This window comes from Cololabis saira, chromosome 2 (genome assembly GCF_033807715.1).
Source record: "Cololabis saira isolate AMF1-May2022 chromosome 2, fColSai1.1, whole genome shotgun sequence".
Taxonomy (NCBI): domain Eukaryota; kingdom Metazoa; phylum Chordata; class Actinopteri; order Beloniformes; family Belonidae; genus Cololabis; species Cololabis saira.
Window position 1 is genome coordinate 43,841,800 of NC_084588.1, and position 18,138 is coordinate 43,859,937.

The 18,138-nt window shown below is 38.3% G+C and overlaps 2 protein-coding genes across 2 annotated transcripts; one reads left to right on the plus strand and one right to left on the minus strand.

The window, feature by feature from the left end:
* Nucleotides 1–405: 405 nt before the first annotated feature.
* On the plus strand, nt 406–2,447 carry LOC133464296 (UDP-glucuronosyltransferase 2A2-like). Its single transcript, XM_061746248.1, has one exon. The coding sequence runs from the start codon at nt 509–511 to the stop codon at nt 1,994–1,996; it is 1,488 nt and encodes a 495-aa protein (XP_061602232.1). The 5' UTR covers nt 406–508; the 3' UTR covers nt 1,997–2,447.
* A 6,228-nt stretch (nt 2,448–8,675) lies between these two features.
* Nucleotides 8,676–16,881, minus strand: chrna3 (cholinergic receptor, nicotinic, alpha 3). Its single transcript, XM_061746250.1, has 6 exons — nt 16,784–16,881; nt 16,286–16,425; nt 13,581–13,625; nt 11,282–11,391; nt 9,819–11,019; nt 8,676–8,982 (listed from the first exon to the last, which is right to left on the minus strand). The coding sequence occupies exons 1-6, from the start codon at nt 16,842–16,844 to the stop codon at nt 8,854–8,856; spliced, it is 1,686 nt and encodes a 561-aa protein (XP_061602234.1). The 5' UTR covers nt 16,845–16,881; the 3' UTR covers nt 8,676–8,853.
* Between the last annotated feature and the right edge of the window lie 1,257 nt (nt 16,882–18,138).

Genomic DNA, 18,138 nt, shown 5'->3' on the forward strand with positions numbered 1-18,138 from the left:
GACACTATTTTCCGACAGGGCTGGTTTGACGGCAGTCGCATGTTGCAAATACAATTAATACAAGTCAGTGTAGTTCGGGTTGAACAAAGAGAACACTGTTCCTGCATCACAAAATAAAAAACAAAAAAATAACCTAATTTATGCAAGCCTTTCAAAGACTGTGCAGTTAGAAACTGGGCTGGTACCTGAGAGGTTCAGACTGGAGGCACAAACTGCGTGCAGGGCTGGAGCTGATCACACCGAACAGGTAAGTCACTGCAGCTGCAGCACTTCGTTTTTATTTCTCTAAGATAAGCTCAAGTGCAAGCAAGACTTTGCATGAAAGTACTTTACCTGCTAGTTTTCTTATCCTGAGAGACTCATTCTTATTTTATTATCTTCTAGTTCAAAGATGGGCGGAAGGAAATATGCATTTTTTCTTTTATTATCTGTAGTATTTTTTTCGTGGGAAGTTGGTCACGGAGGCCGGATTTTAGTCGTCCCTTTTGAGGGAAGCCACTGGGTGAACATGGAGATCATCGTCAGAGCTCTGCACTCCCAGGGACACGCGATCGACGTGGTGCGAACCAACATCAGCTGGTACATCAAGGACGACTCTCCTCACTACAAGGCAATCACAGTTCCAGTCCTCAGAACCTTCAATCACGATTTTATTAATCCCATCATCCAAAAGGTAATTGCCACAAAGAGGGACTTTTCCTCTTCCATTAGTAGCTCTTTTATGAACTTTGTGAGTTTGCAGCTTGAAATGTTTAAGTCAATGTCCAACATGCATGGGATTATGTGCGAACTGGTCACTACCATGTTAGAGGATGAAGAACTGATGATTACTTTAAAAACAAACAATTATGACCTGGTTCTCACTGATCCAGCACTGGGAGCAGGTATCATTTTGGCTCATGCTCTTAAACTACCACTTGTCTATAATGTGAGATGGGTTACCAGTGGGGAGGGGCACTTGGCCATAGCCCCTTCTCCCTTATCTTATATCCCAATTACCCGATCAGGACTCACAGATAAAATGACTTTCATGGGAAGAGTCAAAAATGTTATTTTCTATGCCATCTGGGAAACCCAGGACAGGTTTTTTATCCGCCCCCAGTATCAAGCTGTCTGTGAGCGATTTTTTGGATCAGAAGTTAGATACAGACACTTATTACAGGGGGCAGATCTTTGGCTCATGAGAGTGGACTTTGTGTTTGAGTTCCCTCGTCCCACAATGCCGAATGTCGTCTACATAGGAGGCTTTCACTGTAAACCCGCAAAGCCTCTTCCTGAACATCTGGAGGAGTTTGTGCAGAGTTCTGGAGAGCACGGAGTCATCATCATGTCTTTGGGAACATTCGTTAGCGAACTTCCTGATGACATGGCAGATGAGATTGCTGCAACTTTTGCTAAATTACCACAGAAAGTCATCTGGAGGTATAAAGGAAAGAGACCTGCCACCCTGGGCAACAACACTCTGGTGGTGGACTGGATGCCCCAGAATGACCTATTAGGACATCCAAAGATAAAGCTGTTTGTGGCTCACGGAGGAACAAACGGTGTCCAAGAAGCCATTTATCACGGAGTTCCAGTTGTGGGACTACCTGTGTTTTTTGACCAGTTTGACAACCTTCTCCGTCTGCAAGAGAGAGGATCTGCTAAAATTCTCACATTAGCTACAGTGGACAAAGATGACAACTTCCTGAAGGCCATACAGGAAGTGCTGAATGATCCCTCATACAGGATGAACATGCAGAGACTCTCCAGACTGCACAGAGATCAGCCAATGAAGCCGCTGGACACGGCTCTCTTCTGGATAGAGTTCGTCATGAGACACAAAGGTGCTGCTCACCTGAGAACCGAGTCCTACCGACTACCCTGGTACTCCTACTACTCCGTGGATGTAGTTCTGTTCCTGACTGGAGCGCCATTGTTTCTGCTTTTAAACACTGTGATCTTCATCAGGTGTTTATGTAAAGCAATGAGTAAACGGAAGGTGAAACATGAGTAAGGATACATGTGAAAAAGATGGTTAACGGCAATCTTTCTTCTGTCGGGTTTCAACTTTTGTATGTAAAATACTTTACATGTACAGAACATCAACTTTGTCAAACTGTACAAACTGTGTATCTTACCTGATTGTTTTTCATATCACTTCATAAACCTTCATCCCATAGTATAATTTTCCATCGTGTAAGTGTTGTAGGATTACTTTCTCGTTCTTAAATACTCAACCTTTTAATGCTTTATGCATATTTTCATGATAATACTCGGATACTTTCTATAAAATAATCCTTTCCAAGATCTACTTTTACTTATTATGATGTGTGATGCTTCTTACCCCATTGAATATAATAAATCAATTTCCAAATATGTTTATCAGATAGAAATATTTTTGAAAATTGTATTTAAATCCTGTCAATTTGTTACTTGGCATAGTTTGGATTAATTCCACTGTCATCTTCATCTGCATTTTAGAAATGATCAATATTACTTTTACAAGACATTACAAATGACATCTGTAACAGTAATAAGTAACTTGATATTGAACAATTATTATTATTATTATGCATATGTGAACAGAAGAAAAAGCTGAGAGACTTAGAAGTTTTGTTTGTTCTAAAAGGGATTCCAGGAAGTCAGAGATCAGATTTCATTTGTTGAATCTAACCGATTTCATGTGCAAAACTTCATCTTCTTAATCTATTTTTATTTTTCATTAACATCTTTCTTTAAGTGTGTCTTTTTGTTATCTCTGTGGTGAGAGAACAGTATTTCGATTCCTCTGTATGTTCTGACATAGAAAATTGACAATAAAAGCCTTTGAAAATTGGAATCTCATAGTTTTCTCAAGAGAAGTAACTTCATGTCAACAAAATGATATAACTCAACAGTATTATAATATTAAGGAACACTACAAACTTTTCTTTTAATCTACAGATTTTGACCTTAATTACAAAAGCACATTGGAAACTGATTTTGATTTTAATATTGGTTATATTAATTATTATGAACATTGGACCATCTCAACACCCCCCAAACAGAGCTGGTAAGCTTTTGTGTAAAACTGTGCCAATTCAAACCTCATTAATTAAGAAAGATTTTTACAAGAATGTGAAATGCTCTTTCACTGTTTAATGCTTGTCGACCCTCAGTTTCTCCTAATTTATCAAGACTTATGTTAATGCATTTGAATTATTGAAATATTATCAGTTTACCATTTGAAGTAGCTAATTATACAAGTGAAATACAGAATATTACTAAAGCAGTTAAAACCTTCTCAGTCATCAATCCTTTCAAAACAAATCACTTGCAATATCAAAAATATACCACATGATGTCACTATTTCAACACATTCGCCACCACTTGATGTATTTTTTTTATTACTCATCGTAATAAGGATAACTCCAATAATAATAGGCCCCTATAAATACAAAGTAAGAAGTGTCATGTTGATGTTTTAATGGTTATATTCTAATCTCAGGACAACAGTCCTGATGCTGGCAAAGATTATTGGTTGAAATTCAGAGGAGATTCACCTGTGGACTTGTTTTTTAAAGGGATTTTGTTGAAGTACAAATCAAAAGCAATGCCTGATTTTCAATAGTCGGTCTTTAGTAAATAATCATTTATTACTGTTGTTAGTCCCAAGATATTTCACATATTCGTTTGATCGAAGCTTAACAACAACAAATTAGTCCATACACAGTATATGCATATCCTGTATGTTTCAAATGTTTAATTTTCAGTCAACTTTGGACACAGCTACATTCTTTTCATTTATATCTTTGGCAAAATGTCTTTTATACTTTCTACACTTTGATTATTTATTAATAAAGATACGTGACTGTTCATTGATGGGATGTGTTTTTTTTCTTCTTCGGGACGGGGTGGTTGGTGGATGAACAGTTCGCCCAGGGCGCAAAAGTAGCCTCTGGGTTCAAGTGTATTTGCATTAAATTAGATTTTTTTTTCCCTCACCAATACCATGTTGAAAAATGTTTTTCACCTTCATTTAAGTTAACTGTTATAGGCCTAACTAGCAAACGTATTTCCATTAAATTCCATATATTTTGATGGAAAATTCCCAGAAATTTGAGACCCTACATCCATAAGCCCCCTGTTTTAATATAACATGTGAAAAATGACCAATAAATTCTACCACAAAAGCTTAAACACAAACAATAATCATCATATATTTGACAACTTTGCAAAAAACATGATGCTCTATCATGTATAAAAACAGTCATAACAGCACGGTAAGATGACCGTCAGTATTTAACTTCATACATGCGTAATGCACTGGTTAATAATCCACCTAATTATTAAAATGAATTTGAATGATCACTTTGACGACCTGGATCTTCTCCAGATAAAGACATGAAATTGTAAAGCCAGTTTTAGCTTCTTTTCATTACTTTTCAATACTATTTCGATTCAGCTGGTTTTGGATAATTTTAGTTGTTGTTTTGGATTATTTTTTCACTGTTTCAGTCTTATTCGTTGTTAACCATAATAACTCTGGTCCAGAGTGATGTACGTACAGTGGGGAGAACAAGTATTTGATACACTGCCGATTTTGCAGGTTTTCCCACTTGAAAAGCATGTAGAAGTCAGTAATTTTTATCATAGGTACTCTTCAACTGTGAGTGATGGAATCTAAAAAAAAATCCAGAAAATCACATTGTATGATTTTTAAGTAATTAATTTGCATTTTATTGCATGACATAAGTATTTGATCACCTGTCAACCAGTAAGACTTCCGGCTCTCACAGACCTGTTAGTTCTTCTTTAAGAAGCCCTCCTGTTCTCCACTCATTACCTGTATTAACTGCACCTGTTTGAACTCGTTACCTGTATAAAAGACACCTGTCCACACACTCAATCAAACAAACTCCAACCTCTCCACAATGGCCAAGACCAGAGAGCTGTGTAAGGACATCAGGGATAAAATTGTAGACCTGCACAAGGCTGGGATGGGCTACAGGACAATAGGCAAGCAGCTTGGTGAGAAGGCAACAACTGTTGGCACAATTATTAGAAAATGGAAGAAGTTCAAGATGACGGTCAATCTCCCTCGGTCTGGGGCTCCATGCAAAATCTCACCTCGTGGGGCATCAATGATCATGAGGAAGGTGAGGGATCAGCCCAGAACTACACGGCTACACAGGACGACTGCACCGTATTGAGGGGAGGATGGATGGGGCCATGTATCGCGAGATCTTGGCCAACAACCTCCTTCCCTCAGTAAGAGCATTGAAGATGGGTCGTGGCTGGGTCTTCCAGCATGACAACGACTCGAAACACACAGCCAGGGCAACTAAGGAGTGGCTCCGTAAGAAGCATTTCAAGGTCCTGGAGTGGCCTAGCCAGTCTCCAGACCTGAACCCAATAGAAAATCTTTGGAGGGAGCTGAAAGTCCGTATTGCCCAGCGACAGCCCCGAAACCTGAAGGATCTGGAGAAGATCTGTATGGAGGAGTGGGCCAAAATCCCTGCTACAGTGTGTGCAAACCTGGTCAAGAACTACAGGAAACGTCTGATCTCTGTAATTGCAAACAAAGGTTTCTGTACCAAATATTAAGTTCTGTTTTTCTGATGTATCAAATACTTATGTCATGCAATAAAATGCAAATTAATTACTTAAAAATCATACAATGTGATTTTCTGGATTTTTTTTTAGATTCCATCACTCACAGTAGAGTACCTATGATAAAAATTACAGACTTCTACATGCTTTTCAAGTGGGAAAACCTGCAAAATCGGCAGTGTATCAAATACTTGTTCTCCCCACTGTATGTTTTCTTTCAATTCCCGAAGCTGTTGCTCCAGGATCACATTGTTCATGCAAAGAGACTGGTTCTCTTGCCGTTTTCTCTTTGACCTTTCTTCCAGATGTTGTTGTTTTAAAAGTGATTGTTGGGATTTCAAAAGTTGACTTTGGATCTTATCATTAATCTGGGTCAGGGTTTTATGCTCCATTTTTATCCTGTTGTATTCTTCCTATAGTTCTGTCTCATCTCTTAAGCTCAAATTTATAGCCATAATTTGTTTTTCGAGAGCCTTGTTGTTTCTGACCAAGTTCTCCAGCTTCTCTTGCTTCTTCAAACATTTTTCCTCCAAGGTTGTTTGAGTCTGGCGCTTCATGTTCAGATGTTTGACTTGACCTTTCAAGTGTTTGCCCAAGTCTGTTGCAGCATGCTTTTCTGCTTTCAGAAAGTTGTATCTGATCTTTGGGTCATGTGACAGCTCATTGCTTGTTTCTTCCGTTTGGTGAGTGGAAACGCTGTTTGGCTGTTGTGTATCGTCTGTTTCCTCCTCATTTCTCTCCTGTTCCTTGTCCGTTTGTGCAGATCCTGAAATATGTCGACCGTTGAAAGTTGTACGCACAAACATTGTGTTTTTAAAACGATGTTATGTCTCTGAGAGGAGTGTGAGCAGAGGTTGTGCCAACAGTCTGCAGAAATGGAATGATCTGAAACATCAAAGACTCTCTGTGACATCACACCTGACATCACACCTGACATCACACCTGACATCACACCTGACATCACACCTGACATCACACCTGACATCACACCTGACATCATTCCTGACATCACACCTGACATCATACCTGACATCATACCTGACATCACACCACGCCCAGAGTTCTAAGCCTTTAGCTCCGCCCACATTCCGGCCACATTGCAGGCAGAGATCAAAAGAATCCCATCAGGGATAGAAAAATATATTAATAAAATATGTTAGAGTAGACTGTCAAAGAGGACCAGTAGGACGCACATTCACACTCGCGTACTTTGAGAAAATTCACATCTGCTGCAAGATTAAAATTCATATATACAGTATGTCATGGATAAAGGTTTTCACCAATTCATACTAACCACTAATATATATGCAGAATCCTATCACGGATTACAAGTAATGCCAGTGAGGCTGCCTACTTTTAGCTTTTATTATTAGTATCATTATAAAAGAGAAAGAGGCTAAAGAACCAGACACACAAAAGCAAACAAAAAGAAAATTAAATAATTTAGTCAATTCCTAATTAAATAAATACACATCTGTATATAAAAAAGGAAAATAATTTACTAAAACAATTTAAAATGTGGAAATACAAATACACCTATCAGAGGTAAATGAATAGATGGAAATATAGAAATAAAATTAAAAAATATATATAATGACTGAAAGATTTGGCCAGATAAAAAAATAATCAAAGCATCAGTAGCAGTTCATGATGCATATGCATAGTTCATTTGTATGCATTTGCTTATTTATGTCTGATGATATTCTAAAAATATTTACTATATAATACAGTGTAATACAGTATATAATACATTTTAAAGATATATTTTAAAATATAATTCTATGTAGTTTTTGCATCTTTAGTTGTGTGGTGTGTGTGTGTATATATATATATATATATATATATATATATATATATATATATATATATATATATATATATATATATATATATATATATATATATATATATATATATATATATATAGCATTTGTGGGTTTTTCAGTTTTTTCCAGGTGCTTTTGCTTTCTATTTATTGATTTGTTTCTACTTTTCTCACTCCCACTTGCTTTTTTCTAATCTTCTAAATTTGTCAAAGCATAATAAGTTCCTGGGCTGTAGTCAAACTGCAGTCAAAAATGTTCGTGTGAAAAAGTGAATGAATTAATCCTGCAGTTTCTTCTTGCAGCCTTCATGAAAAAAAGGCTGCAAAAGGATCCTCAGCCAGCACTAAAACCCCTGTAGCCAACACAAAAACACCAAAGTTACTGTAAAAGTGCTGCATAGATGACCATTGACAGGATTTAGCTTGACTAGACCAGACATACACTGTACACCATAGTTTAGTGTGGTAGTTATTGTGTGTGTGTGTGTGTGTGTGTGTGTGTGTGTGTGTGTGTGTGTGTGTGTGTGTGTGTGTGTGTGTGTGTGTGTGTGTGTGTGTGTGTGTGTGTGTGTGTGTGTGTGTGTGTGTGTGTGTGTGTCCTTGTTATAATAATAATAAATTAATACATTTTATTGTCCTGCTGATGGAGGCCCAAATCCTCCATTGCAAGATGTTGTTCTTTATAAATAATGTTGTATCACGTGTATCCTTGCACAATGTTGGAACAAGTTGTCAAATTCAGTGATTTTAATCATTATAGCCATTATTTATCCATCCAAATGAATATTACAGATCTGTGATACTTTGGAGCCTTGGTTTTATACACGTATTAATCCAAAGATAAACTGTACACTAAAGACAATTACCACCTTTCATTTGAGTCAGAGGTCAGAAACTGAAAATCACACGACACACAGGACCAACTTTAAACATTACTGTGATTGATCGTGTATTTTCATGGCAGTGTATTCATTTTTACAGCTTTACCGAATAAATCAAACAAACAGAAAACATCAGTTTAATTTTACTATTGCACACAATGGCCTCCAGAGTAACACGTATGCTACGTGTTTAATATATGTTATGTCGTTGGTTTTAACTATGTATTCAATACGTATTAAATATGCTTTTTATTTATGTTTTTTTTAATCTTTTATTGTGTTTGTAAAGCACTTTAAATCACCTTGATGTTGAATTGTGCTATAGAATAAAATATGTCCTGGTGATAAGATGCTTCCAAGCCGAAGACCAGATGATCTGGTTGCAGGTTGAAACTCCAAGAGTTTTTCATGGTTATCCTCACACCTTTAAAGAGTCCTGAAATTATTGTCATCAAACTAACCGTGAAATAAACAAATAAAGAGGAAAAATGCTTGAATCGCAGCAATTTTTCCTCCTCGGCCTGAACACTGTATGTCACAGGTAGTCCGGAGCATTAGTTTTATCATATTAAATCAAATATCATCCCCAAGTAAAAGCGGCTGGAGGAACAGGCCAGCTGTTCCAAGGATGCACACAAGAACAAAAACCCACAGGAAGATCCTATCGATGACCATGGCAACGTACTTCCAGTCATCCTGAACCTGCAGGAGGATCACAGTGAAAACATTTTTACCATCATTGTTTAAATGAAAGCAAGTTCCCTAATAAATTCAGAGGTGGGTAGAGTAGCCAAAAACTGTACTCAAGTAAAAGTACTGTTACTTCAGAATAATATGACTCAAGTAGAAGTAGAAAGTAGTCATCCAAATAATTACTTGAGTAAAAGTAAAAAAGTACTCAAGTACTGAGTAACTGTTGAGTAACGTCTGATTTTTTTTTTTTAACACAACCATTAAAACAGACAAAAGTACAAAATAATCATCTTCAGGGAAATTAAATCAATAAAATAAATTAAAATTAATAAAAAAAATAGCTTAAATTAAAATAATCTTAAAGTAAATTCAAGTACTTTAATAAATAATAAAATAAAAGAATAACAGAACAAAAAAATAAATTAAGCACAAGTAGCACAAAATTTCAAGCCTTTGTACTTTTCTTTTTTAACCAGGCAGAACTAGAACAAACATGAACTCATAGAAACTCTGTGTGTGTTTGAGTCTGTGTATATGTGGCAAAACATGCAAAAACAAACATTTTTCCCAAAGAATCACCCAGTGATGTCATGAGATTGACGCGTACGCGGATAAAAGGGATAAAAGAAAAGTAACAGCTCAATGTAGCCTAATGTAGCGGAGTAAGAGTAACAGTTTCTTCTTCACAAATCTACTCAAGTAAAAGTAAAAAGTATAGTGATTCAAAACTACTCCTAAAAGTACAAAATTTCCCAAAACTTACTCAAGTAAATGTAACGGAGTAAATGTAACTCGTTACTACCCACCTCTGAATAAATTCAACAGTTAACATGACTTCTTCTCACCTCCTTTGCTTCATTCTGTAGTCTCATATTCTCTGCTATGTATTTAACGCTCTCAATGGCCTCCCTGACCTCAGGGGAAAGAGGCAAAAGGGAAACTAGTCCTCCATCGAGAGACTCGGAGCTGGAGCACTGACTTTCCCCTTCAGGCCCGGCAGCGCTGCCTCCGGTCAGGGCCCCCAGGCTGCCCAGTCCCCCGCTCCCTCCTCCAGAGTCGGAGGGTAGTTGGCCAGATCTCTTTTGCCAGCAGCAGTTGCAGCGACCCTCGTAACACAGGAGGCCAGACCCGGCACATTTATTTGTGTCCCCACTCAAGTTTCGGAGATTGGAGAGCTCCGTGTTGTTCAGAAACCGCTGGCGCTTCGTAAGGCTCGATACCCCGCCGGAGGGCAGAGCCCGAGGCTTCTGCGGCTTTTGCAGAGTACCTGACGAATGGAGAGCGCAGGGTCTCAACTGGATCGCCTGAACACTGTCAGTCACGCTCACCTTCTCTGGGTCTTTCTCTGGCCTGGTCATGAACATCACTCTGGGCAGCAGTCCCAGAAACACAGTACGCACCCAGCAGGGCATTGTGTGCGTCTTGGGGGTGCGATAGTGGACGTTCAATACAAAAACGGTGATAACGATAGAGAGGGTGACAAAAATCATGGTGAAGAGAAGGTATTCTCCGATCAGGGGTATAACTAGCGAGGTGGACGGGATGGTCTCTGTTATGACCAGGAGGAACACAGTCAAAGACAGCAGGACGGAGATGCACAGTGTGACTTTCTCACCGCAGTCAGAGGGCAGGTAGAAAACAAGCACTGTGAGGAAGGAGATGAGGAGGCAGGGGATGATCATGTTGATAGTGTAGAAAAGAGGCAAACGCCGGATGTACAAAGAGTAGGTGATATCTGTGTAGATCTCTTCACAACAGTTATACTTGATGTCATGTTTGTAGCCAGGCGCATCGATTATCGTCCACTCGCCGCTTTCCCAGAAGTCCTTGAGGTTGATAGTGGAGCCGATTAACACCAGGTCAATCTTGGCCTTGTCGTAGGTCCAGGAGCCGAACTTCATTGTGCAGTTTTGGTAGTCAAAGGGGAAGTATGTGACGTCAATCTTGCACGAGCTCTTGAATATGGCTGGTGGGATCCAAGTAACGTCACCGTTGTAGCGAAGCAGCGCCTTTGTTTTGTCATCCACCTGAAAATCTCCAACTGCACTGTATAGACAGAGAAGATGAGTATGTGAAAACAGGAGCACAGCTAACGTTGAAGATGAAAAACAGTAGATTAAATTAAAAACTTCCTGTTTTAGAATTTTGTAATGGTTTTCGTATTCTATCTTAGGAGTTGTCAAAGCAAAAATAAGCTATAAATACTGATACAGCAGCATGCCTTTTAAGCAAATGCACAAACATAAATAAAGAAATAAATAAAAGTGAAAATATAAAGATGTTCCAACAGTTTGTTGTTTCTACTCACTTGTTGTACAGGACAATGTCTGGTTTCCATATCCTGTTGGATGGCACTCGGATAAACTCAACGCCTCCAAAATCTTTTGGGTTCCATTTGAGTTTGTAATCGTTCCAGATCTATAATAACCCAAAAAAAAAATTTTCTCAAAAAAATAACAGATTACTAAAAATAAAAAAACAAAACATGTTTATATGTATATTAATTTGAAGTCTGTTAAACTTTTGGCCAGAATGCGGCTGAAAAAGGATCCAGTCAGCAAGATAAAACCGCTGACATCAATTCATTGTGTGGCAAGGAAACTTAGTTGGGCTTGGAGATCTAACTCACACTTTAGCATGTCAGCATTTTAGCATGCCTGTAATGGTACTGAATTGTATTTTAGATAAGAGGAATAGATAACTACTTCAATTTGACAGTATAGCAATATGATGTTTCACGGTCACCGAAATGAGTACAATGAACTCACATTTTAACATAGCTTCGCTAATCAAGACTCTATAAACTCACATTTTGGGAGCCATATGGCAGGCTGTGCACAGTTTGAGGGAAGTTTGGCCACACGGAGAGAGGCTGCTAGCGTGACTAAAACATACCTTTTTAAGTATCTATTTTTCTTAAATGCCTTCATAATAACCAGGCTTAAAACCAGGGGGGACAGAGCCTTCGCTGTGGCAGCCCCCAGACTCTGGAACTCCCTTCCCTTACACATCCGGGCGGCCCAGTCTTTACATATTTTTAAATCTCAGTTAAAGGAGCATGAGGCTCCTTTTAAGAAATTAGACTCATTAACGCCACAATTCGCCACGACGGCCGTCGGGGGTACTGCAGCCAACAGCGAAGCCGGCGCGGGAGAACGTGCATGACGTCACATCCGCAGGACAGCGCGGGAAATTCGGGCCCAGAATTGTAGCACATTTTGCAGCACACAGCCTGTTCAAGTCAATGGAGACATACGCTAGAGGGCTCATTCTTTTTGGTTTGGAACGCTTCATCTGACATTATTACTAGAAAACTCCTGCCTCATGCTCCTTTAAAGACCCACCCTTTTTCCTTTGCTTTTAATTAGTCTCTTTTTATTTATTTTTTATTTTGTCTTATTCAGATTTTGTCTCTTAGCCCTTTTCTAGTCCCCTTTTTTATGTCTTCGCTTTCTGTGAAGCACTTTGGTTGTGGCTCAGCCGTTTGTTTATGTGCTATATAAATAAAATTTGACTTGACTTGACTTGACTGAAAAAAATAAAAAACAAGGAATCCACAGTTGTTTTCTCGTGTTGATTATCTTCCGTGATTAATTTTAATGCATTCTCTTGTAAAATGTCTCTTATAAAAGCCATTAACGATCATCATGTCCTGCAGAGACTACACAGAGCCCATGCTGTAGTGTGTGTGTGTGTGTGTGTGTGTGCGCATTCGTGTGTGTGATTTAATCAATTAGATCATAATTTATAGTGTTTTTAATGGCAATTTTGGCCACTGAGTCTGACCCTGCCCACAGGACCAACAGCTCTCTCTGGGAGACTCGTGAAGTCGTGCAGCAAAGCAACCCCAGAGTGCTGTCAATAGCACAATTCATTACAAAACTATAAATATCTCAAGTCCTTTGTAAAATAGGGAAAAGCAGCACCCTGCTGTTATACTCTGTGGATTTTCTAGAGACACTAAAAAAAAAAAAAATGATGATAGATGAAGATAAATTGAGATAAATTGAGCCTGTACACTTTACACGAAATGGCAATTACACTCCAGACCTTTAGCAGAAATACAACTCTAGCACAGAATAGTCTTTGCTCAGCTTTACTAAATGAGACTGCGAGAGTTATCCCACCTCATTTCCGTCAAACCTGGTCCACTGCACTGTGTGTCATTTAAAAAAGAGGCTCCACCTGAAAGGGAAAAAGCACCAGGCTGTTCCACATGTGCATATGCTTGCCTTCATTTTGTGGAAAACGTTCTTCTGTGTAATTAAAAAATACAAATCAGGCTTAAACCCTCAGGTTCAGTTTGATGAAGAAGCTTAGATATCTCTTTTGCCTAATTAAAATTTATATTATTGACTGTCTAGATTTCTAAACTGCTGTCAAATGAACCAAAACAACATTTGAAAATTGACTGTGAAATCTAAATGCATTTGTTTTCCGCCTTTTTGAGTTGAATCACATGGAACAATTTGTTTAAAAAGCTTCCTTCCATAAATAATTCATGCTGTCAGTCTATCCCTTCAACAGTCATATATGACAGCAGGCTGCAGCCATACTTTATGCCCTTGCTCAAGGTCTATTTTCACAGTCATGGACCATCAACTTACATGTCTCAGCCAAAGATTGGTCTCCATGATCTGATTGAGTTCATCCTAAAAACAGAGTAGATTAGATTATGAAGACATTAGAGGAAAGAAAATCTGATAAATGTTGACATTTTAAGTAAAAACTGGAAGAATACTGTCACAGGCAATCATGCAATTCACGGCTGAGGATGTTTGAGTGCTTTTTGCAGGGTCATAAGTCAGTGTATCCCAGACGTGAAGTTCCAGAGTGGCACACCTGAGTCCTCCGCGCCTGGAGCATAACGGACATGACAGCTAGAGTCAGGAGGCCACAGCACAGCCCTAACTTTGACTCCAACATCTCAGTGGTAAAGCAGAGGGGCGGAAGGACCGAGGAGGGGAGGGGGGACAAGCTGCAGGGGTCAGGTTTATGTGTGATTTAGACCGTGAATGAGCCAATCTCATGACCCAGTGCATAACATTAACCATTTATGTGACCGTTTGCTATCATGGAGAGCTCTGGGGTCTCTGGTAAGACAGGTGGACAGGCAGACCAGTAAGATTAGTTTTACAGACACACCCATGTGGTTTATCTCAAAATCACTTGGGATGCAAAGACATCAGTTGCTACAGATTCAGATAAGATAATCCACTTAAAATGTTGTCCACTGATTTTGTTATATTAACTTATTCAAAACTCTGCAAACTGATTTTGCAATCGTTATGCAGCATGTATAGGACTGTCTCAGAAAATTTGAATATTGTGATAAAGTTCTTTATTTTCTGTAATGCAATTAAAAAAACAAAAATGTCATACATTCTGGATTCATTACAAATCAGCTGAAATATTGCAAGCCTTTTATTATTTTAATATTGCTTATTATGGCTTACAGTTTAAGATTAAGAATCCCAGAATATTCTAATTTTTTGAGATAGGATATTTGAGTTTTCTTAAGCTGTAAGCCATGATCAGCAATATTAAAATAATAAAATGCTTGCAATATTTCAGTTGATTTGTAATGAATCCAGAATGTATGACATTTTTTTTTTTGTAATTGCATTACAGAAAACCACAATATTCTAATTTTCTGAGACAGTCCAGTACAAGCATTTTTTAAGGGTGATTACATAATCAGAAGTGTTGATCAATTGATGATGATTGATGTTAAAGGGATGATCTGACTGTCGGGAAGTGCCGTGTATTTCCACGAGGACAAAGTTATCGACTCAGCTTGACAGGGGGACACTAGTTGTTTATATCCCTTGTTTTCGGTCGAAATGAAGAAGAAAAAACAACTGTTTCTACATTTTGAAATACTGGTAGTCCCCAAGCTTTCTGGGCAAGGAAAAACACTTGAGCGTAAAATTTTTGAAAAAAAAAAAGGTAAAATAATTCAATAAACCTATTTCAAACATGACAAATTGTTTTCTCTGAAAGACCAGCATTTGTTGACAAAACACACATTGCTATTCCCCAGTGGGCCTCATCCCTTATTTTGGGATGATGACTGAAGCAGGCCAGCCGATGAGCTATTGATGGTCTAAATGAACTCATATAGCCATGCTGTAATTGGTGTAAGCCATCCAATAACAGCTGCGTCTGTATCAGGAGCACCAGGTGTCGCTGAGGAAAAAACAGTCATCCATCAGCAGTGGGCTCTGTGCGCTGCTACGTCAAATGATCTATTTATTTATTTATTACGTACACCATCTTGATGCACCAGGACAGACTTCATTTTCTTAGTTAAGAGGAATATGATAAAGTCGTTTTATTAACATCTGTACCACTCCCATAATGATGATAATAAAAAAGTTGTATTCAAATAAATGAATAAATAAATCATAAATTACCCAACGTATTCATAATGTTACAGAAAAAAATAATATTTAGAAACTGTTAAAGGAGTATTTATAATTTCAAGATATAATAACCACCTTAATTTTTTTTAAAGGATTTTCGGTATTAAAGGCATTAAGGTGTTAAATATTACATGACATTACAACTGAGTTACAATTTTCATGAAAAACCTTTCCAGAGAACAAACGCTGACGTTTCTTTCTCTGTGAAGAAAACTATAACATTAAAGTTTGACAGTTTCACATCTGACTTTCTTGCCAAGACATCAGCTGACAACAGTCGTTACTTGACACTTATGATTTAACCTAATAAATCCGGTTTTCTTATTCAACAGAAATACACAAGAGTGACTTGTAATTTTGATCTATTTTGACATGATAGCAAAAAACTGAATTACTGTACACCAAATCTACACCTGCTCCTTCACTGTAAATCATCTTGAAGGGGGTAATGAGAAACTATCTTCATATCTTAATGGGGTTTGATTTGATTTGGTGTGATGCTCAAAAACACAGCAAAAGCAGACCAGAAGTGCTCGGTGGGAGCAGCAGCGACAAAACTGAGAGCCAATCAGACACCTGACATTTCCATCACGTCCTGGCGAGCCAGACATCCACGCTGAGACCGTTCTTGTCTAGCTCCCTGCTCAGCGGGGCTGCAGGTATCTCCAGTGGCATCCCCCGTCTGTCCTTCCTTACACAGAACTTTGTAGAAGTCCAAAAAAAAGCCTGTCTTACGTGAAAGCGACGAACCTGAGTGAAGCAAGCTGGAGTTTTCTTCTCTCTGCACACTCTTTTATATTGATACTCCCCTTTTTCAGGTCATTCTCATTTACCAAAGTGATGTATGTATGGCTGTTGTGACTTATAATAACATAATAAATGCTCACCACTTTGACCAGCTGTGACATGGACACTTCAAACTGCACAATAACGGGATCAGAGACGTTTTCCACTGGTCGTATGTACTGATTGTACTTGGAAAATATCACAGAGAAGAGCTTATGCTCTGCTTCTGAACATGTTCCTCCTGCACCAGAGCAGAACATCAGATATTTATTGCAGTATATTTTGCATGGAAGAACTTTTTTTTTGTATTTAAAGCTGTTTTTTTAATATTCTCAAGCTATTTCTTACGTATCCCCTGAATGATATTGCTGTCTATCATCCCTCCATGTGATATGAAAACAAAGCTAAATCAAACCGCAAAACTAACAGTTTTTATGCTTGTATACTTTATTTACAGCATTACATGTGGTGATTTTATTTAAGTATGCAACTAGAAACATCAAGCCTATTTGTGACAATATAGACAGACTTAATACAGTTTTATGTAAAGCAACAAGTCAGTAAGATGACACATTAAAATAACAGCCCCATTTACTAACCTGATAGAAGATACAGAAGGAACCAACAGCTTGGAAATATGAAGCAAAATCTGCCAATCATCCTGTTTCAGCTGATGGATGCTGGATGAATCCAGGGTCAGCGGCAGCAGAGCTCCACGGAGCAGGAGGAGGCAGAAAGTGGGGAGAGTGAAAGCGTGTCTGCAGCTGCAGACAGAGCCAGAGAGGAGGAGGAGGAGGAGGAAGGAGGCAGAGACACGCTGGGGGGCGCAGCCAGTCACCGACAGCGAGCAGCCACACTCAGAAACATGTAACCTATAGCCTCAGAATAAAACCAGCCAAGGGAGCGCTGATCAGTGGTGGTGATGTTCTAATCAATTACAATAACCCAGTTCACTCAGGATCTCCCAAGAGGCGTCATCCGTGACATGTGACATATATAAAAGTCTTAAGTGTCAATAGTGAGATCATTTGCGGTAAAAAAAAAGTGAATTAAATCTTACTAAATTGCGCTTTATCAGAATCAGAATCAGAATCAGAATACTTTATTATCAATGTACCTGGGTACTGTGAGATTAGAGGTAGCATCACCTCTCCAGTGCAAGATAAATAGCAGTAGTGCAAACAATAAGAAATACAAGAAATATAAGTAATATAAAAAATATAAAAAATATAAAAAATGTTAAGGTGCATTTGAATCGTTTTTTATTTTTATTTTTTTTATTTATTTATTTATTTTTTTTATATATCACTGTTTGAAGCTGACATGGTTTAGTAAGTAAATAAATTGAGAAAAAGTCAAAACATTAATTGTCACGTCTTCACTGGGCTTGGTATAGAAAATATTTAACCATTGACAGTGACCCAGGTGATTTTCACCAGTGTTTTCCTCTCATAAATATTCATTTTACATTAGTATTACATGAGGACGGCTCCATACGGGACCAGGAGCCTCTGTGCCAGTGTGCCTCAAGCGGCCTTCAGCATGACAAATCTTTCATCCTTCATTCTTCTTCATTCTTTTTAGTAACTTTTCCTTTTTATTATTTAAATATTTTTCTTTTCTGAATACATCGGTGAAGATAAAGCTCTTCTCTTTCCCTTCACTCGCTGAGAGTTTGCAGACCTCTTTCTTCTCGTTTGGACAGCAGCATGGCCAGGTGTTTGCCTTCCACAAGAAGAATGGCCAAGTCCAAGTGATTTTCAGCTGACAACCAAACAACTGAAAGCATCCTTAGACAAGGGGATAAATCTCCTCGAGGACCAGGGTTGCAAGTGACAAGAGAGCCGTCACATGAGGATTAATAAAGCCGTGCATCGTATGAGAATACGAATCCTCCGGAAAAGACTGAAGTACACGTACGCGCTTGGCAGAGCCAAAGACAAACATCTTTAAT

What these genes read in the sequence shown, in the direction of transcription:
- LOC133464296 (XM_061746248.1), top strand. Translation starts at nt 509, where the DNA reads ATGGAGATCATCGTCAGAGCTCTGCACTCCCAGGGACACGCGATCGAC.
- chrna3 (XM_061746250.1), bottom strand. Translation starts at nt 16,844, where the DNA reads ATGATTGGCAGATTTTGCTTCATATTTCCAAGCTGTTGGTTCCTTCTG. An exon ending in GACATTGTCCTGTACAACAA is followed by an intron (nt 11,020 to 11,281) that starts GTGAGTAGAAAC and finishes CTGTCTATACAG; the next exon opens with TGCAGTTGGAGATTTTCAGG. An exon ending in TACAGAATGAAGCAAAGGAG is followed by an intron (nt 8,983 to 9,818) that starts GTGAGAAGAAGT and finishes ATCCTCCTGCAG; the next exon opens with GTTCAGGATGACTGGAAGTA.